General features: G+C 37.8%; 6 protein-coding genes across 9 annotated transcripts; 4 read left to right on the top strand and 2 right to left on the bottom strand.

Annotated features, from left to right (window-relative positions):
* Positions 1 to 389: 389 nt before the first annotated feature.
* LOC120129349 (RNA demethylase ALKBH9B-like) lies at positions 390 to 2,688 on the top strand. The gene is made up of 6 exons (XM_039146868.1): positions 390 to 688; positions 972 to 1,337; positions 1,508 to 1,593; positions 1,683 to 1,993; positions 2,074 to 2,145; positions 2,241 to 2,688. The coding sequence occupies exons 1-6, from the start codon at positions 595 to 597 to the stop codon at positions 2,554 to 2,556; spliced, it is 1,245 nt and encodes a 414-aa protein (XP_039002799.1). The 5' UTR covers positions 390 to 594; the 3' UTR covers positions 2,557 to 2,688.
* A 1,145-nt stretch (positions 2,689 to 3,833) lies between these two features.
* On the bottom strand, positions 3,834 to 7,977 carry LOC120129368 (uncharacterized protein At1g10890-like). 4 transcript variants are annotated; one of them, XM_039146887.1, is made up of 6 exons: positions 7,888 to 7,922; positions 7,190 to 7,409; positions 6,010 to 6,228; positions 4,637 to 4,856; positions 4,180 to 4,474; positions 3,834 to 4,026 (listed from the first exon to the last, which is right to left on the bottom strand). In XM_039146887.1, the coding sequence occupies exons 2-5, from the start codon at positions 7,330 to 7,332 to the stop codon at positions 4,208 to 4,210; spliced, it is 849 nt and encodes a 282-aa protein (XP_039002818.1). In that variant the 5' UTR covers positions 7,333 to 7,409; positions 7,888 to 7,922; the 3' UTR covers positions 3,834 to 4,026; positions 4,180 to 4,207. The 4 variants fall into 4 exon arrangements, with proteins under 4 accessions (XP_039002818.1, XP_039002817.1, XP_039002816.1 ...); XM_039146886.1 differs by lacking the exon at positions 3,834 to 4,026 and having other exon boundaries at positions 4,165 to 4,474; positions 7,190 to 7,332; positions 7,888 to 7,977; XM_039146885.1 differs by lacking the exon at positions 3,834 to 4,026 and having other exon boundaries at positions 4,165 to 4,474; positions 7,888 to 7,915.
* Positions 7,978 to 8,709: 732 nt separating this feature from the next.
* On the top strand, positions 8,710 to 11,055 carry LOC120129370 (transmembrane emp24 domain-containing protein p24delta3-like). Its single transcript, XM_039146889.1, has 4 exons — positions 8,710 to 9,019; positions 9,921 to 10,133; positions 10,706 to 10,782; positions 10,875 to 11,055. Exons 1-4 carry the CDS (start codon positions 8,792 to 8,794, stop codon positions 11,017 to 11,019), a joined length of 663 nt encoding a protein of 220 aa, XP_039002820.1. The 5' UTR covers positions 8,710 to 8,791; the 3' UTR covers positions 11,020 to 11,055.
* A 4,531-nt stretch (positions 11,056 to 15,586) lies between these two features.
* LOC120129333 lies at positions 15,587 to 16,278 on the top strand. The gene is made up of 2 exons (XM_039146853.1): positions 15,587 to 15,662; positions 15,869 to 16,278. Exons 1-2 carry the CDS (start codon positions 15,587 to 15,589, stop codon positions 16,276 to 16,278), a joined length of 486 nt encoding a protein of 161 aa, XP_039002784.1.
* A 2,376-nt stretch (positions 16,279 to 18,654) lies between these two features.
* Positions 18,655 to 21,082, top strand: LOC120129340. Its single transcript, XM_039146857.1, has 4 exons — positions 18,655 to 19,258; positions 19,856 to 19,965; positions 20,033 to 20,404; positions 20,531 to 21,082. Exons 1-4 carry the CDS (start codon positions 19,030 to 19,032, stop codon positions 21,068 to 21,070), a joined length of 1,251 nt encoding a protein of 416 aa, XP_039002788.1. The 5' UTR covers positions 18,655 to 19,029; the 3' UTR covers positions 21,071 to 21,082.
* A 1,219-nt stretch (positions 21,083 to 22,301) lies between these two features.
* LOC120129347 (E3 ubiquitin-protein ligase RING1-like) lies at positions 22,302 to 23,002 on the bottom strand. Its single transcript, XM_039146866.1, has one exon. The coding sequence runs from the start codon at positions 22,950 to 22,952 to the stop codon at positions 22,317 to 22,319; it is 636 nt and encodes a 211-aa protein (XP_039002797.1). The 5' UTR covers positions 22,953 to 23,002; the 3' UTR covers positions 22,302 to 22,316.
* Between the last annotated feature and the right edge of the window lie 325 nt (positions 23,003 to 23,327).

Below are 23,327 nucleotides of genomic sequence, written 5' to 3'. Positions count from 1 at the left end.
ATTTAGAGTGATAGTCATAGTTTAAGGATGAAATTGAAATGTTTAAAAGTTTAAGGATCAATTTGAAATGAAGTCATAGAATGAGGATGTATGATGTTAACTCTTAATTTAATAAAAACTTAAAGATTGTCATATTTATTTTTAAGTTCAAAGGGAAAAAAGCCATTAGTTCTACAAGGTAAGAATCTCATTGGAGAAGTTTAAGAAAAAAACTAATTTTACAAAGAACACAAGGATTAAGAACAAAATTTAACCTTTTGGTAACACGTTAAAAATACGTAAGTAGTAATATAGTAAAAACACAAACGTCAGTAAAGAGCGTAAAACGGAGCAGCTTTTTAAACCGACTATGAGTTCCCACGGTTCCACCTGTTTATATATCCCAGGATCTCTCACAGGTTTTCTTTACCTGATTTGAAACTAAAATTCTTTCACAACTCTTGTCCCTAAATCTTACTCCTTTTCTGTTCTTCTTCCTGTCTTTTGTCTGTGTTTGCTATTTTTCACCTGGAATAAAGCGGCGGCGATATCCCCGGAAAGTTTCCTGCTTCCAACGCTGGACACGGCGAGGGAGTCCTTGGGTTGTTGAAAACAATGAACCGCGACGAGGTTTTCGAAGCTTTGTCTCAAGGGTTTTGCCAACACTGCGAAGCTGTTCATGAGAAACGAATTCATCAGATCTTGGATAGTAAGAATCTTACTGCTTTCTTTTTTTAGGGTTCATCGATTCATAAATTTTCAGGGTTTTAATTCGCGTGCGACTATTTAATCCGTTTTGAGGTTTTTTTTTATTGCGCCAACAAAGGTATCATATTATCTAGAAAACAAAGGTATTATATTATCTCGAAAATAAAATACCTGATGTTCATATCATTACTTTGATTGCATGGTATCTATCATGCCTGTTATTAGGAAAAATTGGAGAGAAATTGATTCTGATATGATGTTATCTCTATTTATTTGCTTTCCAGGAAGAGGTAGTGAGACATCTTTGCCAAATGGAGAAGCCAATGTGGCCTCGAATGCTACTCCGGTACCGGATTCGGCGATCGATTGTGCCCTGCCTCAGGCGGCCAATTTCGATGTATTGCTTAACGATGTACTTGGTGGAACTGTGGTTGACAATGGATTGTCCGAGGAACAAAAGGAGCGTATCAGGTTTTCCCAAGTTGGTAGAAAAAGGGATTTCGTTCACACCGAGAGGGTTGATGGGAGACCGACGAATGTGCTTAAAGGCCTCGAGCTTCATACGAAGGTCTTCAATGCCAAGGAGCAGAGCAGAATTGTGGAATGTGTTTATAATCTTCAACGTATGGGCCAAAAGGGGCAACTTAGAGGTAAATTTCCAGCAAACTTAACCTTGCTTACCTTGATAATAAGCTTTAGAACTTGAATGATTCGGCTTGCCTGTATGTTCTTTGAGCTAAAATCGAATGTCGAGGCATGGTATACAGATTGGTTGTAGTAGTAATGATATCGGCCTTTTTCGTATGAATGATGTTTGCAGAACGTACATACACAGAACCGAGGAAGTGGATGCGTGGAAAAGGTCGTGTTACGATACAATTTGGATGTTGTTACAATTATGCAGTGGTAATTCCAACAATTAGTTCTTCCCCCTTAACCCTGCTTTGCACGTTTTAGTCCCGAACTTCATATTCATATTTGAACCTTTAAAACAGGATAAAAATGGGAACCCGCCGGGAATCATTCGGGACGAAGAAGTCGATCCCTTGCCCCAGTTGTTCAAGCAGATGATCAAGAGGATGGTCCGATGGCATATTTTGCCTCCAACGTGTATTCCCAACAGTTGCATCGTAAACATTTATGACGAAGGGGATTGCATTCCTCCACATATCGATCATCACGACTTTCTTAGGCCCTTTTGCACCGTGTCTTTCTTGACTCAATGCAATATTCTTTTCGGTTCGAGTTTGAAGATTGCGAGTCCGGGAGAGTTCTCGGGACCTGTATCTATACCTTTGCCTGTAGGGTATGTCCTCCTAAGCTCTGCTTAGTTCTGACCAATTTGATTATTTTCTTCCATGTTCTAACCTAATACTCGGTGTGCAGATCTGTGCTTATTCTAAACGGTAACGGAGCCGACATTGCAAAGCATTGTGTCCCAGCTGTTCCAGGAAAACGGTAACGGAACTAAATCTTTTCCCGGTTCAACAGAAAATTTATTCATCTCGAATATTCGTATACTCAACCATTTCAATGTGCTGATGCCTGTGCAGGATATCCATTACATTCCGGAGAATGGACGATAGCAAACTTCCGTACCAATTTTCACCCGATCCAGAGTTATTGAGAATCAAACCATTGGTCGTTTCTCCTACGGCGAATTCGGCTCCGCAAGGCCATCATCAAAAGCCGATTATAAACTCCTCCTTTGTCAAGGCAATTGTTCAACAAAACCAGCACCGAAATGTCCAAGTAATCAAGGATAAACCGGATCGAGAAACCACAAAAACAATGAACGACTCCTTCCTCAACGGAAACGACTACTTCCCCCCGCTCGGTAAAGCGAACAAAGCAGGATCAAGGCGATGATGGGTTCTTTTCTTTTGGATAGATTATGGAACAATTGAATTTAGTAGATTTCTCATTCATGTAATTAAGACTTGAATGCTAAATTGTATCAAGTTGGGAATAATACACACAACCTTCAACGTTTGTATTTTATGCCAATTTGATCTTTAATTTTTTTAAGTTAAATTTAGTCAATAACCTTAAAAAAAATCAAATTTGACCATCAATTTAATTATGAGTTACCTCTCTACTTTTCAAACAATTATATTCTGCTCCCCTCAACCTTATACTCTAGCTACATCCCTGAATTTGAACAACTATTTTTAACTGATTTACTATATAAAAATTGTAAAACTAATGATTTTTTACTGATTTCTTGCATGTAAATTATTGAACTATTAATCTTCCATTTGGACTACTAGGTTTTAATCTGTATTGTTTTTCATGCATTGTATCTGCTCAGTTATATTTATGTTCTCAAGGTTCAGAGCATGTTTATCCGATTGTCTATAGGATTAAAACATGAGTAATTTTCTTTGCAGGTTTTGCTCAAGATGCTGCCTAAATACTACAATCACGTCAAAGAGCACCAAAATACTCTCATAACAAAGTTTTTTGGGCTTCACCGGGTGGCTTCTATATTTCATTTTCCGCGACAATTTTCTGATATCGGTTTCCTTTGTTCGTCGTATTAGCAGTTTCTCTAATGGCATGCATCTTTTGTTATGTTATCACTAAGTGTAACCCCAAATGGAGAAGTGCAGTTTCCTTAAAAAGGCTTGGTGCTGCTGGCCCAAGAACGAGCTCGGTTAACACCGAACCAGGTCCTCGTATCAGAGGAAGAGCATTAGGAGCTTTCTCATAGGGCGACAAGGAAGTCGACGTTTTGATGCCCAGTACAGGAAGGGAGCTGCTTTCGTTCTCATTCTTTTTGCACATAGGGTTGAAGACACCTTCAAAACTCATGTGAAGTCAGGTTTTCATATTCGTTAGTCATTTTTACTCAGATTACGGGTGCAATTAGGAGTAAACATGCCGACACAGGCTACTCGGAAGCTTTCCCTGAGATGAGTCTGATTCTGCCAAAGTTGGAACCTTTTTAGGTAAATGATGTAGTTCTATGTAGAATCGATATTCTACAGAGATACAATGCGAAGAAGAAGACCGAGAATACATGCAAATCAGCGAAATTCAACCCGACATCGATATCTTGTGGAACCCGAGCAGTATGCTAAACGTTTCACCGATTTCTTGCGGCCAAAGAACTTCCCCGAACAACCATGATTACAATTTGTGTATATATCCATCTCTTCTTACCATTGCTTCTTCAGTCCTATTCTACTTTTTTTACACAATTCTTTTACACATTTGTTGTCTATTCATCCAAGAAAGCAGTGAGCTGCTACCAAAATACAATGCTGCTACCAAGGTTTGATGAACATAATCACCCTAATTAAAATCACAAATCAACAACCCAAATTAAAAACACAATGGTAAATCTTTTGTGGTTCAAAAATTGATACGTTTCACCTCGAGCGGTACTAGCAGGATCACGAATCAATCCCCAACCTACTAGTTTGAACCCCCAACAAAGTTGCAATAGACTTAAAGTTCAAAACTGGACTGACAGCACAAATACTACATACTTAAACCAACTTCTTCTCCAATTCAATCATTTTGAGCCTAGAGCGAAAGACAACTTCGGTCGCAATTTGTTCTTTCCCAATAACTTCATCTGATTCAAACGTTCTTCCTCCTCCTGCTGCTTCTTCCTCTTCATTGCCTCTTCCTTTTGTCTTTGAAGCTCCTCTAACTCCCGGTATCTTTCCTCCTCCCTCCGCTGCTGTTCCAGTGCTTCCCTTCTCTGAGCTTCTTCCACCCTTTTCCGATTCTCTTCAAGCATCTTTTCTAACTCCTCTTTCTCTTTTCGAACTTGCTCCTGTTAACAAAATCATTCGAGATTGATCATGAAATGGCAGGAAACAGTCACAACTATAAGCCAGCAAGAGGGAAAAAATCAATAAACACATTATCATATCTAGTTGAACTGAAACTAACATCAATAGACAAGAAATCACATGATTTTGTCTAAGATATTTACCTCTTTTTGCCTAGCCTCGAAAAGGGCTTCTTCCTTCTCTTTTTCAAGTTGAGCTGCAACTTCATCATTAAGTCTTCTCCGTCCCTCCTCTAACCGCTTCTGAATTTCCTGCTTGATTCCCTCAGAGTTCAAGCTCTCTTCAACTTTTTTTTGAATCGCTTCTTCCACTCTCCTAGCAGTCTCTTCTTCAATGAGTTTCAATTCTGCTTCTTGTTGATGCCTGGAAAACAAAAGAAATGTCAAGCAGGAAAATGAAACATGCTGCAACCTTTCATTACAGATATCTTTCCAAACCAGAAAACAATACCAAAAAAAAACAGCTAACATGTCATGTTTGCCTTTTTCTTCTTTCTTTATCTCACCATCTGTCTGGATGCACTATGTAACTATAATAAACGGGCAAACTAACCTTCATGATGACAAAGGCACTAAACTATGCTATGCTTTTAAGGCATACCTCTAATCGGACCTGATCCAAACAAAAGAGTTACAAAAACTGGTGAACAGTAGGAGAAAGGTGCATCCAATCAGATCATATAATTTAACAGAACTGAATTATATCAGTATCTTCATTCAGAAAACCCTGTGGAGAAGAATATCAAGTAACTTTCCGCAAATTTATAACTAATCACCGTAATACTTCAAACTCAAAGTATGATTTCTAACAAGAAAAGTTTAAAACTTTTATAGACACCATCCTTTTTCAATGGATGGTGAACAATACGCAATGCAACTAAAATCATTTAGTCAGAATGGCTTTCATTGTAATAACAAAACCAACAGAATTAAAATGCTCGGACAGCACAATCATTTCTCTTAGTGCTCTACAAAATGCAAGCACATACATAACTCTCTCTCTCTCTCTCTCTGGTCTTTTCTTTGTATATTTTGTGGAAGGAAAATTGTGAAAGTTGTACAAAGTAGCACGCACAGAACACAGACTGTAAGCTTGGTAAAATGCATCACAACTAGGAAGATAAGGTAAGGGAGTTTGTGTACATGCAAGTAACGTTCTTTGCCCATCAAGAATGAAATTAAGGCCAGGATAAAAGTATGAGTTTTGCAAGACCTAACAACCCACATGGGAACTCTACGTTCATGTCTCCCACATGATTTGTGGTTATGTCATCCTAGTAAACCAAATATCATATCGTTATGAAAAGAACTACACAATAATATATCAGCTTCCACCAGAGTCGTGACTCCATAGAATAATGTGAATAAGACCCAAATATCAATAAAATAGTATATAAATATTGAACATGTAGCAAAAGTTAAGAAAATTCAAATGAAAGAAGAGTGGTTATAATTCAAGAAGATCTACAAGAACAGCAGAAAGAAAAATTACAATAGGCTACAAAAATTCAATATACCTTTTCCTGTCCTCATCTTCTTTTTTCAGTTTCTCACTAGCATTTTTGCGATCTATTGACCCAAGATTTGGGCTAGATGATTTATGAGTAAGAGACAATGAAGAACTCCTACTTCTTTGCCTCTTATAACGCTTTAGAGTCGAAGAACGATTTTTATGAAGTCTTGCAGTTGGAGAACGGCTTTTGTAGCGCCGTGGACTAATGGAACGACTCTTTCTTCTGTAGAGCAACACAAATTATTGAGAATTTGGCCATACTAGCTACACAAACTAAGAATGGGTAAAGCTCACCATCAAACAGAATAATATAAAAGCATATACAGTTACCTCATACATTGTTATGATAAGCATTGAGCTCCATCATTTATGACACGAAGAAGATAAGGTTACATTCAAGCAACGAAAGGAACCCATCAGCACCCATCACCTGCTCACTTCCCATCTCAAGTGATGGGAAGAAACTGCCTTTAATGTTCTAACCAAGAGCATGCTTCTTATCACTGTCATAGAATTCCTTATACTTTGCTCCAAGTGTTTTTGTATTTAGCATATATGATATTTCCAATTTACCAATCAAAAGGAAAGTTCCTCACATGTCAAATGCTCATTGAGTTAATAATTTCATAGAAGATATTGAATAATACACCATATAACACTATCGGAAGAATTCAGCTACACTTCTTTATCAGGCAGGTGGTCATTAAACACGAATAGATAATCCTGAAGGTACTCAAGAAACCAGGCAGTGGTGCCAATCTGAACAGAAAAGTGCCACACGCATAGCAAAACATAGACAACCAGAAGATTACACTGCAATGTAAATGACACTGAAAGCACGGGTCTAAAAAATGCCAACAGTACTGTACATCCTCGACCGCAGCAGCACCTTCAATTTGACGCATTCAAAAATCTAATAGCCACTTGTTATCAAATTCTTGTCCGTAATCCAATTCTAGAAAAGCAATCATAATTGTAAACAGAAAGCAAGCTACATACTCTTTCCCGTCAATCCGAAAGAGAACCAGAAGATGTACAAATAAGTAGCTTACAAATAAACTTGAAGAATTTGTAATTCCAATCCAAAAACAAATTCCAGAGTTCCAACCTTTCTTACATAATTCCTTACAGTATCTTGTACGTTAACCAATTAATACAAACAGCATGAACATAAACGGGATCACCTGCTATAAGAATAAGATGAATATGGCGACTGGCTTCTGTCCCTCCGGCTCCTCCTCCCATGCTTATGCCTAACAGGAGATGGCGAATGTCTACACCTATACGAGGGCGACCGAGACCGTGATCTTGACAAATCTCGAGGCATCTGCTATCAGGTAATCACATCATCATTATGAAATATCTGTTTTTCGAAAAATCACAACAGACATACAAACGTTTCTCCAGCAAAATTAAAATATTCGTAGCTAGTTCAATGAAACTAAAAGGAATAAATCTGGATCCATTGTCCTTAATCAAATTGTCCTGAAAATGCAATATTGCTGATTGGAAAAAGAAAAATTACCTGCTTAATATATAAGATTTTTTTTTCAACCCTTCTTTTCCTATTCTCTCAAAATTTTCCACGACTTTCTAGTTAAACAAACAAAAGGGAAGGAACGCAGATATTTTTTAATTAAATAGAATAAACCCTAGAGCAGACCAACTTGCAGACGAACACAGAAAACCTTATGAAACCTCAATTTGCATGAACTTGAAATACAATAAAAAAATACTAAATCATATATATAGCAAATCAGAACCAAACCCTAAACTGGAGCAATTAGGCAAATAATATAAACGCAAAGTAAAAGTAGAGAGGAATTTTGTTGAACAATCTATTATAATTATTAGGCATATTGAGCGAATGAGAATTCAGTACCAGTAATTTGGTTGAATTTGATGAAATTGTCTAACTTCAGATAGGACAGGTTCTGCATTTGCTTTCAATAGCCTTTTAGGTATAATTGGGAAGAACATAATATCATATTTTTGTGGGTAAACTACGTTCTTTTCATCACTCAACTTTAATCCTATTTCTATTTTAGATAATAAACTTTATAAAATTTTATTTTGATCACTACAATTTTGAATTATTTCTACTTGTCACTTAAACATTAAATTAAAAAATAACAAGATGATACAAACGATTTTATGCTGATATGGATTACTTTTTACACTTCATTCTATCTTTTTTATTTAATCATTTTCCTCACACAGAAAACTTTAAAGTTTTATTCTTATGACACGTTGATGTTAGAACTGTTGTTCTCTAATGTCTTTTATAATTGCTCAAAATATTAGTGAATTTATTTTATGTCTCCTACCACTCATCTTCTCATCTAAAACTATTCATTGGTCTCAATTTGATACTGATTATTTTTTAGATGGCACACTATCAAACTGATACATCATCTAAAGTGTTGAAAATAGAAAATGTCAAGGACTAATGTGGACAAAGCAAAATTTAGGAATAAAAGAATTTCCAAACTTAAGGACTAAAAGTTGTAATAACCCAAAAGAGGAGTCATGGCAAAGACCTTCCAATGGCCCAAGCTATGGTTTTCGACTGAACCACCCAAACCCAACCGAACTGGGCCTATGAGCATAGCTATTTAATGATGTGATAATAGTCAAAGCTTATTCTTTATTATTCTCCTTTAAAGAACAATAGATCAAGTGGGCCTGAATCCTAGCTTCGGTGTCTAGTTTCTCTGCTGTAAGAACACAGATCCAAATCAATCTTCGTCAAATCCCATATTTCTTAGATCTTAAACGCCAAAGAGATGCCGGGGAAGGCTGACGTGCGGCGGTCGGTGATGTTCCGGTCTGCGGTGTTCCTGGTGTTGCTGTGTGGTTTGAGTAATGTTCCGGCTGGTGACGCCATATGGTTGAACGTTCCTCAGACCGGCACCAAGTGTGTCTCCGAGGAAATCCAGAGCAACGTTGTCGTTTTGGCTGACTACGTCGTTGTTTCCGAGGATCACGGTCACGTCCCTTCCATTTCCGTCAAGGTTCATTTCCGGTTTTTCCCCTAATTCTCATATTCGATCTGTTAGGAAAAGATTGTTAGGTTTTGACTAGTTTTGAGTCGTTTTTTTATTCCTTTACTTTGATCAATGAATAATAAATCAATAACTATTAGGCATAATTTTAAATCAAATAAGATGCAGTGGTTATATTTGTCATTGTTGTGCTCGAAATAGCTTGTTTTCGATGTAGGTGTAGGAATTATTTTGTTTTAGGGGAATTGATTGATCATTTTAGCTATTAGCTGAAGAATTAGCAAATTATGGAAGAACATGCATGGATTTTTTGGATTGGAATCCAATTGTATTTAGATGGAACTGTTCACTTGATCTCTCTAAGTTAATATTTGTAGAATAAGCATTTGATTTTGGAATAATGGAAATTTAGGGATGATATTGTAAATGTAATGAAACCAACATTGAAGTTATCCCTATATTTTCTAGAATCTGCTTTTTTTTATCTCCAGATTTGCTCTGTAGGATACTGTACCATGTTTCCGGACAGGTGCTAGATTGCTGCTGGCTTGTTATTTATCTTTGGGATAAAGCAACATTTAGTCCCTAAGCTTAGGCAAAATTTCCCAAATTGGTCCATGTTAATCCCTTGAATTGGGTAAGTTTTCCCATTTTAGTCCTCTAGATGACGTGACACTAATACCATGGCATATGACACAATCTTAGAGTGCCATGTCATCAAAATAACCAAATACCCAAGTTCAAGGACTTATGCGGACCAAAAAGTTCAGGGACTATGTTGGGAAATGTTTCGAAGTTCAGAGACTAAATATGTTGCTTTACCCTTTATGTTTTCAATATAATTTGCAACTCTGAAATAGAAACTGTAAACACCAATGGAAACTTCTAACTCCCAGTTTGTATTGTATAGGTAACATCCCCTTACGGGATCAATCTTCATCACAAGGAGAATGTGACCCATGGTCAATTTGCATTCACAACTCAGGAGGCTGGCAATTACCTAGCATGTTTCTGGTCCGAGGGCCATTACCAAGGATCTGGAGAACTTAGTGTCAACATTGACTGGAAAACTGGCATTGCAGCTAAAGACTGGGAGTCTGTGGCCAGAAAAGAAAAAATTGAGGTGAGCATTTTTTTATTTCCTTGTTTAAATTAGTCAATGTTCGGATTTAGAGAGGAAACCATGGGTATGAAATGTATTGAAATGTCGGATTTAGGGCCATTCTCCTAGTCCCAATGCTGACTAAAATGTTGGTTCGAAATGGTTGAACTTGAGAATTTTTATTTCTGCTGGTATGAAGATCACAAAAGAGCACTTGTATCTCGAAGCTTGTGGTTTATATACCAATCAACTTTTGCTCAAAAAGAATTTAGTTTTTTTTTTTGGTTTCATCTTTTTGCTCTGTAGAGTTTGATCTGTCAAGCTAGGCAGATAGAATGATTAGATGCATGTCTAAAGCTCGGAACTATATATTTCTGAGTCGAACATTTTGAATGACCTTGGAATTCATTTGATAAGTTTTGTTGGTTTGACGACTTAATAAATTGGTTTCTGAAGAAATAAATGAATTGGACTATCAGATGAATATGCTATGATATTTAAATTGCAATCAAATGTTCTCTCATATTCCTGATTCGGTACACTTCCCCTTAAATATTCATTTGTGTATTTCATCGTTCCTTATTTACATATAGGGTGTTGAGCTCGAGCTGAGGAAACTCGAAGGAGCAGTGGAGGCCATTCACGAGAACTTACTCTATCTAAGGGACAGGTAATTGTTAATCTTTCCTTTTAGGGCTTGCTCAAAATTTAAGCTTATTTTTAAAAGTAAGCTAACAGTAACACCCTCTTTGTATGCCGCAGAGAAGCGGAATTGAGGGCTACGAGCGAGAACACAAACGCCAGAGTCGCGTGGTTCAGTATCATGTCTTTAGGTATTTGTATCGCGGCAGCGTGTCTGCAAATTTGGTACTTGAAGCGATACTTTCAAAAGAAGAAGCTTATCTGAAGTTCTAAACACGTTGATTGGTAGGAGAGAAAATTCCAAAACTTGTTTTTCTCTTTTCGTGTATGTTCTTCAAGGAAAGTTTTGATAACTTTAAGAGAGTACTATTAACATTACAATACTATGAGAATTGCTCTAGTTTCCGGACACTTCAATTATAGGCATGCAAACGAACCGAACAAACACGAATGGGGTATGTTTATGTTCGTTTATTTAATTTTAACCGAACAAATGAACGAACACGAACATAAATGAACAAAAATTTTCTTGTTCGTGTTCGTTCGTTAAGGAATGTAGTTTTTTCGTATTCATTCATGTTCGTTTATTTAAATGATAAACGAATACAAATGAACGGATGTAAACGAATACAATAAACGAACGTAAACGAACGACCGTGAACGTACACAATAAATGAACATAAAAGAACGTAACTGAATGTAAATGAAAATATATTTTTTTCTTTCCTAACATTTTTAGGATTATATTTTTATTTAATTGTTTTGAGCTTTTTTTTTATTTGTATTTAAAATTAATTGAATTTTAAAATTTTTATGAGTATCATATTAAAATTTATTAGATTTTAATATTTTAAATAGATCTAGAGAGATTGGACTAAACATAAATGAACATAAACAAATGAACATAAACGAACGAATATAAATGAACGAATATATTATCGACCGTTCACAAACGTAAATGAACGAACAAACATTCGGTTTATATTCATTCATTTAATTAAACGAACTCAAAATTTTATTCATATTCATTTGTTTAATAAATAAACGAACATAAACGAACTTCTCACCGATCAGTTCACGAACTATTCGCTGAACTTTCAATTCATTTACGAGCCTATTCAACTATGTTTGCTATAGGGCTAGTGTTGTAATTTAACCAAATCGAGTTCAAGTTTAATCTAGTTTTACTTTTGAAACTCAATATCGAACTTTTTGAGTTTGCTCGATTAGTTTTTTTTAGATTCTCATGTTCAACTAAGCTTGATTATTTGTGCTCAATTATTTTAAGTAAGGTCATAAATTCGGATCATGGTGTTGTGAATGAAAGATATTAGTTTAGGAGGGTAGTGTTTAATAAACTTGTGTAAATACAGTATGAATCGTCGAAGAGCTAATTCGTCGAGGAGGAGGCTGAATGAAAGTGCCGCCGTGTATGGAAGTATATTGAACGTCGTCGGGATGGGGTTGCCGTGTTTATTGATAATATTAGCAGGGTTCATTCATCGTCACTTAAGGAGCTATTTCACGCGTGTGGAGAGGTCCTTGACGTCTATATCGCTTATTGGAACTGGAAAAGAAAGTTGAGCAGATCAACGTTTGCTTTTGTCCGGTTTAAGAATGTTGCAGATACTCGGCGCGCTGTTGATAAGTGCAATGGAAGACTATCTGATGGGTTTCGCATTAAAGTCTTTCCTGAGTTTAGCGGGATTAAGGAACCAGCTAATGACAAAAGAAAGGAGAATGTAAGAATGGCGTGAACATGGAAGCTTAAGGATTCAAGAACTTTCAAAGAAGCTCTTATTGGGAAGGCTAGACCGTCTATGGAGACTCGGGTAACAAGCGTTGTTAATCGGGGTGTTGAAATCCATGTGTCGATAGTGGAAGAGGTATCAAAAACTGAAAAGTCTCTGGGAGCGGAAGGATATAATCATATTAGTGTTGACAAAGCCGAATTGGAATGGAGGAGTCGATGCCTTGTGGGGCAGATTTCGGGGATGTACAATTCAGATTTCGTTCAAGATGTGCTAAGGTCGGATGGTTTTAATGTGAAGGTAAGTCCATGGCATGGTATTCTGTCTATTTTTCAATTTTCAAGCCTGTAGGAACTTACCAGGGCATGGAATATGCGAGGGGAGCTTCTGCGATCTTGGCTGACGGAGATAGAGAGACTTGAAGGTTATCAGGGAAAGAGGAAGGTAAAAGTTTGGACTATTTTTGAGGACGTTCCACCGTAAGTATGGAGCGAAAGCTTTTTCTTGAAGTTGGCCAGCATGTGGGGAAATGTTATTAAAATCCGACGAAGATACGATTAATCGAAATAGGTTTGATGATGTCAGAGTTTTATTGTCAGTCCGAAGAGTGTCCGTTATACCGGATAGAGTTTGCATCATTTTTAATGGTAAGATTTTTTCGATCAAGATCAAGGTGGGGATTTCGACGGGGATGGCATGTTTATTGATGGATGGTCACCGGTCGATGGAGAAATGAAAGATTTTGGGTTTTAGTCGGTCGATGATCATGGCAATGATGAAATATTTAATGCTGGGGAAGATTTCGAGGGTCATCTAGAAAAGTAGTCAGGGAAGAAGCCCCATTGCCGGCGAGAGCAGTCTTGGCAGAGGTTGTCCCATCACGCCCAGTGTGAAGCATTCCCAATTAGAGTTGCTTGGTCCAACCCTCGTGGAATTGCCGGAAGTTCCAGTTCTCTCGAATAGTGGGCCACTACCTATTGCTGAGAGAATCGAAAATGGGTTAGTCTATGTGTATTCGGATTCGAAGGAGCCTAGTCAAGAAGCAACTATTTCTCATGTGTCAAGATTGCAAGATGTTCCCATACAGTTGGTCAACAGCCCTGAAGATTTTCCATTGACTGTATTGTTGGGCCCGGATAATTCTGGCCAGGCTCAAACTAAGCGTAAAACCAATTCAAAGCAGATCAGACCCAAAGAGTATAAAATTGGGTTGTACAATCAATGTAGTATTGCTGGCCAGAAAAAATCAAAAAGCTAAATAAAAAAGGAAAACGTGCTAGTTCGAAAAGGGTACTGAAGCCTGCTAAAGTTGGTGGAAACAATGAAAGGAGCACGAAAGCTGATGTCTTAGTGGGTGTACATCGGTTGGATCATGCAGCAAAGGTAGAAGCTTCGATTGAAATTGGGTCCAAACTGGGAATTGAATTCCTGGCTCCAGTCGATAAAATTCGTGGTAGGCTTGTGGAGATGGAAGCTCGTGATGGACAATGTTAAGCCAGATATGGTCGATTAGTGTGTGAAGATGATGATGTTAATTTATCAACTATGAATTTTTCGATATTATCATGGAATGTGCGCAGATTAGGGAAGAAGGAAAAAAATCGAGCTGTTTGCAAGTTGATCTCGGCAAATCGACCAAATGTTGTCTTTCTCCAGGAAACTATGCTGGCCGAAGTGAATCCTGCAGTGCTGAAGCGGTTGTGTGGATCTAGATTGCATGGATCAGTTTTTTCCACTTCTGTTGGGGCGTCAGGCGGAATCCTATCTCTTTGGGACTCTGTTTTTTTTCTCGATGGAAAGAGTATTTTCACAGAGGTGGTTTGTGGCTTTGGTAGGAGCGCTAATCCAATTCAATTTAAAAATGGTCCTAATCAATGTGTATGGTACAAATGATCAAACCAGTAGGAGATAATTCTTTGAACAGCTGAAGGACATTATTACTAATATTAGTCTTCCAGTTATTATTGGTGGTGATCTGAACACCATAAAATGTGAAGAGGAAAAGGTGGCTGGTCTAAGGAATACTGCTGCCATGAGGGATTTTCTGTGATTTTATTCAGGAGTGTAATCTGGTTGATCTTCCATTGGAGGGAAGTCGGTTTACTTGGTATAGAGGGGGGAGCTCTACAAGGGACTTGGTTTGATGTTTAAAAAGGTGAAAGATATCTCAAAGTTTTGGGCTGCTAAGGTAAAGATAAATGAACCTGAATCTATAGGGATATTGAGAATGAAATACAAGAGCTAGAAGAAAAAGCAGTTCGCTATAGCGACGTTGTTGGCATCCAAGCTGATATCAATGTACTCAAAAATAGACTTTGGTCGAGATATAGGCGAGAGCGGAGGGAATGGCTTCAAAAGTCCCGGTTGAAGTGGTTTAAAGTGGGTGATCGCAATACCAAAATTTTTCATGCTACGGCAGCCTTAAGGGGTCGATCGAAACACATTTCTCGAATCAAAGTTCGAAATGAGGTGATGGAGGAAGAGTTTGAAAAGCACTTCAAGAGAAGCTTCAATTCTTGGAGAACTCTACCAATTAAAAGATTTGATGTGCAGTTTAAGAAATTGTGCGAGTCCTCAAGAAAAGCTATAGAAGCCCCGTTCTCGGAGGAAGAAGTGGAGCGCAATAGCTTCGATTGATGGGTCAAAAAACTCCCGGACCTAATGGATTCAATGCAGAGTTTTATAAGAAATTTTGGAATTCCATTAGAGGGGAAGTCATGGATTTCCTCGGAGACTTTTACAATGGAAAGTGGCTTGATCACTCGTTTAACCATTCGTTCATCTCACTCATTCTGAAAAAAAGAAATTCGGAAAGCGTCGATGACTTTAGGCCTATATCCTTAGTTAGTAGCCTGTACAAGATTTTGGCTAAGGTGTTATCGAAGAGATTGACAGGCTGTGTTAAGGAAGTGGTGGGAGATTCACAGTTTGCGTTTATTGAAGGCAAGCAACGCGCTTGTTGTAAATGAAGTTATCGATGATGTAAAAAGAAGAAAGAAAAAGGTTGTTGTTTTGAAAGCAGAGTTTCGAAAGGCCTATGATTCGATAGATTGGGATTTTCTTGGGCTAATAATGAGGAAAATGGGGTTTGGTTCTAGATGGAGGAAATGGATCAAGTTTTGCATCTCTTCAGCATCCATATTCGTGCTTGTTAATGGTTCGCCCACGAAAAAATTTAAAATTAAGAGAGGTTTGAGACAGGGCTGCCCATTATCGCCTCTGTTATTCAATATTGTGGGTGAGCTCTCAGTACTGTGATTAACAAGGTGGTCGATGTGGGGCTGTTGGGAGGTATTCGAGTTGGAGTTAGTTAGCTTCGTATATCCCGTCTTCAGTTTGCAGACGATTTGTTGGTTTTTTCAGATGGGAATATTGAAGCTGTAAAAAACACAAAAAGACTACTTAGAATTTTTGAAATCGCTTCAGGTCTCAGTCTTAACTTGAGAAAATCGAAATTATTGGGAGTTAATATTGATGAAAGATTTATCTCGATATGGGCTGAGGATATCCAGTGTGGGTGGGAACGAGTTCCGTCGAATTATTTTGGGCTGCCAATTGGTTATTCTAGAAACTCAGTGGATTTATGGAAGTCGATTGTTGATAAATTCCACGCCAGACTTGATGGGTGGAAAAGTAAGTTGCTATCGTTTGGTGGAAGGTTAACACTGGTAAGGTCGACTCTTTCGAATCTCCCGGTTTATTACTTGTCGTTGTTTCAAATGTCGGCTGCTGTGGCATATAAGCTTAATAGTCTTGTTGCTAACTTCCTTTGAAGCGCTAAGTCTGGCCATCCATTCATTGGGTGAAATGGAGTAAGATTTGTAATCCGAGGAACAAAGGCGGTTTGGGGATATTTGATCCGAGGTAAAAAAATCGAGCCTTACTAAATAAGTGGTTGTGGAGGTTTGGATGTGAATCTGATTCTTTATGGAGGAAGGTGGTAGCTGCTAAGTATGATTTTGACGCTAGGTCTTTGATTCCTTCAAGAAAGGTGTCGTGGATTTGAAGGAATATCGTGCAGTCCTTTACAGTGAATGATGATATCTTCATAAAGGACATGAGAATTGTGCTAGGAGATGGAATTGTTGATTTTTTGAACGATTATTGGACCTCAATTCCATCGCTTAAAGCCTCGTTTCCGAGGATTTTCAACCTGGCTGTCAAAAAATCTGGAAAAGCAGTGAAAGAGTGAATGGAAGTTGGGTATGGAAAATTGAAGTAAGAAGAATGTTATTTGATTGAGAATGGGATCTATGGGTGGTTTTTATATCTATTCTGAATAGTGTAGCGAACAGTTGTAATGGGCATGATCGGCTGAAATGGATGGGGTCGGCGAATGGTATATACTCACCTAAATATTTCTACCAGCTAGACAATGTTGGAGAGGCCGTTTGTGATGAAGTCTGGAAATTAGTTTGGGCTAATCGTGCTCCCCCAAAAGTCAAGCTGTTTGTATGGAAGATTGTCTCTAAAAAATTACCGGTGCTTGTGGAATTAGCAAAGCGGGGAGTGGTAAGCGCTAATGCATGCGTTTGTGTGCTATGCCTCAAAGAACCTGAATCGGTGAATCATCTTTTTTGCCATTGTGAAGTGGTCCGGACTGTTTGGCGGCGGTGGTTTGCGAACTGGAATTTTCATTTTGTTTGCCCTTCCGATGTGAGATCGTTCCTTCTCTCGTGGGTTGGTGTCTCGAATGCTAAGGGAGGTAAGAAATTTTGGAACGTAACTTTTTTTGGTTTTTGGTGGTCAATATGACGGAGTAGAAACGAGGTGTTGTTCAACAAGAAAAGAGTTTTTGCTAATCAAATCTTTGAGTCCGCAATGGCTATGATCGCGTTTTGGTGCAAGTGTAATTGGCCGGGAATCTGTCCATCCTTTTCTTATTTCTCCAGATGTTTACATGCTTTCATTCAGGTTAAATAGCGTGGGAGGGTGTTTGTGCTTAAATCTAAATGAGGGGTTCTGATCGGTTGAGTTATGTCTGTCAAGATATAAGTAGCCTCCACTGTGCTTCTTCATCAATACTAGGGAATATGCTGAATTTGTTGCTCAGTCCGATGTGTTTTTTTGGGTAGCTTGTGTCAGTCGTATTGGAGTGGCTTTGTGTTGTCTTTACACTAGTGTTCGGTTAAGTGGTGTGCTATCAAGAATCGTCGTCTTTGTTGCCTAGCTTGTTTCTTTCAGGTTTTGCATCAAGATTGTTCTCGAGTTAATTAGTCTAATTAGACCAATTGGACATCTATGGGTACAAAAGAGTAGATAAAGCAATTGTATCCAAAGGCCAATGGGCCAAATGTAGGTCTATCAAGCAAATCAACCATTAAAACGTGTAAAATTCAAGTCGAACCAAATTTTCTTATGAATTGTCTCTACCGATATTTGATCTTAATTTTGTATCTGATTATTAATTTGTACCCTCATTGATCATCACTGAGTACCAACACAAAAAACAAGTACCAATTTGCAATTAAACCAAAATAAGCTAAAATGTAGATGAATTGTCCAATAAGCTTGCACCCCACAAGTGTTGGGTAACTGTTATCCAATCAAAATAGACATCAAGATGCAGGCATAATTAATTGTAATTGATGTACAAAGGAGATTTTTTACTTATCATTGGTCCACGTGCATGGACCATATTGGTAAACTTTTTCCCTCCCCCACCTACCCCTTGAGTGAAACCCAAATTACATTTAAGAAGCACTATATTAATAAAAATTAAACACACTTTACCAAATTATATATTCCTTTTAGTTTCTTATAATTTAATTTTAATATCAAATAACTCATTTAATGTTATCGATAATAAAAAATGGTATTATTCTCTTTAAAAGTCTTAAATTTGAACAATTACGTCTGTCTATAGTCGTATACATTATTAATAATTAAGAAATTTTTTAAATATATATTATCCTATAAATACTACAGATTATTTAAATTTCTTTTCAATATTTCATGAACAATTATTTTTATTATATTTACCATTTTTAAATTTTTTAAAAAATATATAATAAAATGATCAAAATAATTTTAAGAAATAGGGATGAAAGTGAATAATCTATCAACATTAATGGCTAATTTTGATATTATAATAGAGTTTAAATTATCCAAAACCGGCTTCGTTCACTCCCTTCGCCGGCTTGATTCACTCCTTTCGCCTTTCCCCTTTCCCCTTTACCCTTTGCTTGTCCTCAACGTTGGGTAGCCTATAAAGTAATTTAAAATTGACTTAAATGCAAAACTCTGTCAAATTTCACTAGAGAGAAATTGGTGAGAGGCATACGCCTACCATTAACACTTATGTCACAACAATCCACACCCATTTCTCACAACCCTTTTGTTCGTGGTGCCAGTGGTTTTCTCGACAGTGAAAGATAGAAGAAGGAGGAGAAGAAGAAGGAGGAGAAGAAGAAGAAGGAGAAGAAGAAGGAGGAGGAGGAGAAGAAGAATAAGAAGGACCCAAGGTAGATGCAGGGAGAAAGAGAAGTTTTGTTTGTTTTGTTTTTGTTACTGATGCTCTTTCAATGGGGAAGAATGAGGACCAAAATCTGCAGCAAAGAGAGCAGAATGTTGAATCAGGGAACAATCATGGACATCCTGGATTCTTGTCGAGCTTTTCAAACGTGTTCAGTTTCAGATGTGTTTTTGTTTTGTTCCTCAGTTTGTCGGCGTTGTTGTCTGGGATCTTCTGGATCCTCCCTTCTCGCTCTGTGAAATTTGGGTTCGATTCTAAGCAAGCTATTAAGCTCAGCGGTAAGTTTTCTTTATTGTTGTTGTTATTCTTTCTCATGTCATTGGAGTTCCATGTTTTAAAAATTTGGAACAGTTTGTTTGCTTGATTAGGGTTTTCCAGAAAATGGGTATTTATGATTCTCGCTGCATTTTTGTTGTTTCGTTTGGATCCTCAAGTGTTGAGTATCAATGGGTATTTCCCTGATTTATATCTCATTCACAATCTAACTGTGTTGCAATTATGAATCTATGCTAGCTCCTATTGTAACAATGGAAGTGGTTGTTTCCTATTGTATTAGCTTAAATTGGTAAGCAGTTTGATCTCAAAGAAAATGGTGATATTTCGCAAGATCATGTGTCGATTTGTATGTATTCGATTCTATATTGAACCGGGTACTCTTCCTTGACATGTTTACTTCTTTCTTGAAATGAGCTGCCAAACAAAGTTAAATCGATTCAGTTGCTTGATTCGAATTGATCCTTTCCGGGTTTGGTCTAAATGCATATCGAAATAAGACCTTCCATCGGAATATGAATGTCCTTTCAAGATCATTGATGTAGTTCCATTAGTAAGTTTCCTTGTTTGTTGCTTATGTTATTATTATTTATTCTTTGCAGCACCGGTTCAAGCATATTTTACACTTGAGAAACCGGTGTCGGAGCTCGTTCGGCATATCGGAAAGTTAGAGTATGATATCTATGAAGAAATAGGTGTTCCGTATACTAAGGTAAAACGCCCAGCTTCTTCCATTATATGTGTTAAAAGTTGATATAAAAGCTACTAATTTTCAACAGGTGGCTATCCTATCCATGCACAAGTCCAGTGCATCTAATTCTACTTATGTGGTGTTCGGTGTTCTTCCCGATCCTGTAAATAGACCGATAAATCCAGTATACCTAAGTGTGCTGAGATCATATTTAATCGAGCTGTTCCTCCATCACTCCAATCTGACTTTGACGACCTCCGTGTTAGGGCAGCCATCTGAGTTTGAGATTCTAAAGTTTCCTGGGGGGATCACTGTAAACCCTTTACAATATGCTTCTATCGGGCAAATAACCCATATTTTATTCAATTTTACTCTATATAATTCGATATCTGAAATTGATGACAAATTCATTGAGCTAAAGGATGAGCTAAAATATGGATTGCATCTGAGGTCTTATGAGGTATGGCATAAGTTTCAAACAATGTTTACTCGTACACACTTTCACTAATGGTTGGTTTTCGGGTTGATCTATGGTAGCCTTAAGATATATTGCAGTTTTATAATTGATTTTATTTGTTCAATGCAGAATTTGTTTGTGCAATTAACAAACAGAATTGGCTCCACAATGTCCTCTCCGATCATAGTTCAGGCTTTGGTGATGTCAGATGGTTTCGGTAGCCTTCTGCCTCAGAGATTAAGGCAGTTGGCTCAAACCATTACAGGCTCTCCAGCAAAGAATCTCGGGCTTAGTAATTCAGTCTTCGGTAAAGTTAAAAGCACGAGCTTGTCATCTTATCTGAAGGGTAAGCTTCATCCTACCCCTCCCACTCCTCCACTAGCTTCGTCTCCAAGACCGTCAATGTCCCGGCATCCTCCTTTTTCACCAAGTCGTTCTCCAGCACCAGCACCCAAGAAGCATCATCTTCCGCCTTGTCCCAAATGCAAATCTGCTGCTCCTTCCAGTCATAGTCCAATTCATTCACCAGGTCCGGGAAGTGGCTTCTACCATACTTTTCCGCCTTTGATTTCTCCTGAAACTTCTAGTCCAGCAATTCACCATCCACCCCCCCTGTCCGTACACTCACGCTGCAATTCCACCAAGCTCTTCTCCGAGATCTCGTTCTAGACAATTTTCTAACCATCCACCTCTAATGAGTCCCAGATCAAAGTTGTCTCCAGATCTACCACCTTTACCTTCTGTGTCTTACGGCTCTCATCCAGGCCAGGGTATGGACAGCACGAAAGGCCCGGTTTCTGCATCACTTGCTCAGTCTCCGCCTGCGCCATCTCCTTCATGTAAGAATATATGCTTAAGTGAAAACACAAAGCCACTTATACCAACTGCTAAGTGAATACATGCATTCCTTAGAATTCTCATTGTATTATTTATATTATAGCTAATTTGCTTTGAATGTTTTTTTTGTGATTGTTGTGAGCATTTACAGCTATAGCAGCAGATGTTCTCCCGAACGAACTCTGGTTATCAGCATTCTTAGGATTCTTGACCTTCCATCTCCGTTTATGATCAAGATCGATTCATTTTGTGTTATACCCTCCTATGTTCCAAAACATCAAAAGTTTTGATGAGGCAATCATGGTAGAAGCCCCTGCGAAAAAGTTCTGAAGGTTTTCCAGGGAAACGATGTACATGTAAATGAAATGGAAAAGCCAGAAATTTAACAAGCCAGACATCTTACTTCGAGTTTGTGACGAAATACACAGGTTGTTTCTTTCTCAATGGGAACAATAACTCCAAGAGATGGTTTGGCTACTTAAAGTAGTCATCAACATGCAGGTTTCAACAAGAACCATCTCTCTAATATATTGATTCAAGTGTAAAGAAAATGCCGATCCTTTTTTTCCGAACATGTTGGAAATGTAAAGAACTATTGTTTTATAATACTCAATGAATGATAAAAGCAGTATAGATTTTACAAATCATCTATCTATCTATCTATATGCACACACACGACCACGCGTGAACACATTTATCTGTGTTTGAAAAGTTTGCAGAAACTGGTTCCAAATGCAGGCGGCTGATATATAGAGAAAACCTATAGAATAAAGCCAAGAGGGCCACCGGGAGCTAGCTGCAGGGAAGATAACATAGCTACTGTATTACACAATCTATATATATGTGTGAGTGTATGTATATATATGTATATATATATGTATATATATATATGCATGTATATATATGTATATGTATATGTATATATGTATATGCATGTATATGTGTATATGTATTACACAATCTATATATATGTATATATATATATATGTGTGTGTATATGCATGTATATATATGTATATGCATGTATATATATGTATATGCATGTATGTATATGTGTATATGTATGCATATGCATCAATTACTTAGCAATGACAGTAATGTAAACAGTGAACATGCAGGTGATTAAGCTCTGGTAGCAGATCCTACCCTCTCGAGTAAAATTATGGTGACTGATCATGCTATCGAGAAGATCAAGATATCTGCGTGTCCAATGAGAAAATATGCGAAGAGGCCTCGAAGAGAGCAGCCAAGTTACGCCATTTGCCAGATCTTCAACACCAAGACCGATGTCCCGATGATTCATCTCACTAGTTTCGTAGGCGTCATCACTGGCAGTGTTATTAGAATCCCCGTCGATCTTGAAACGACAAATGGGACATGTGGTTTTAATGTTCAACCACGACACGATGCAATCCGGGTGGTACAAATGCTTGCAAGGTAGCTTTATTGCTTCTCCACCGACCTCGAACTCATCTCTGCAAACAGCGCAATGATTGGTGTTGGCTACATGGTTCTCAGTGATGTTCACCGTCGGCAATGCTCCGATGGCGGAAGGGGCCGGTTTGGTGGTTAACTCTTCAGTGCCTGCATTACTTGGCTGCTGGACCTGTGGTTCAATGAAACTGAGAGTGATCCAAGGTCCATTTTCAGGGCCCGATTCCCAACAAATTCGTCGGCCAAAATCGGCGTCATGTCGACGAGGGCTTAGAGACATGTTTTTCCGGTTAAACTACAATCGAGGTTGGAGGAAGAAGAATCCAAAGCTCCCTTATATGGGAAGTTGTGTGAAGAAAATGTGAGAAAAGGATACCTTGTGGGTATACAGAAAGGGATTCCTTTTTGTCTTTGAAAGGAAACGTTTTCATGGATTTCTGTTGGTAATTTTCCCAGATTGTCTAATATTCCGGGAAAAGCAAAGGATGATTCTCAGCTTTGGTAGCTTTTGATGAATCCAGGTTTCTTCCCAAATTATGTTATGATCCAAGTTTTAATTAAATCTCTATTTTATCGAATAAAAATAAGATTATAAATATATTTGTATCGAATAGATTGAATCTTATATAAGTTTTATATCAAAATACTTACAAAT

Source organism: Hibiscus syriacus, unplaced genomic scaffold (genome assembly GCF_006381635.1).
Source record: "Hibiscus syriacus cultivar Baekdansim isolate YM2019G1 unplaced genomic scaffold, ASM638163v2 tig00110485_pilon, whole genome shotgun sequence".
In the NCBI taxonomy this organism is placed as follows: Eukaryota; Viridiplantae; Streptophyta; class Magnoliopsida; order Malvales; family Malvaceae; genus Hibiscus; species Hibiscus syriacus.
Note: the sequence above shows the minus strand (reverse complement) of the source record. Positions and strands in the feature narration are given on the sequence as shown.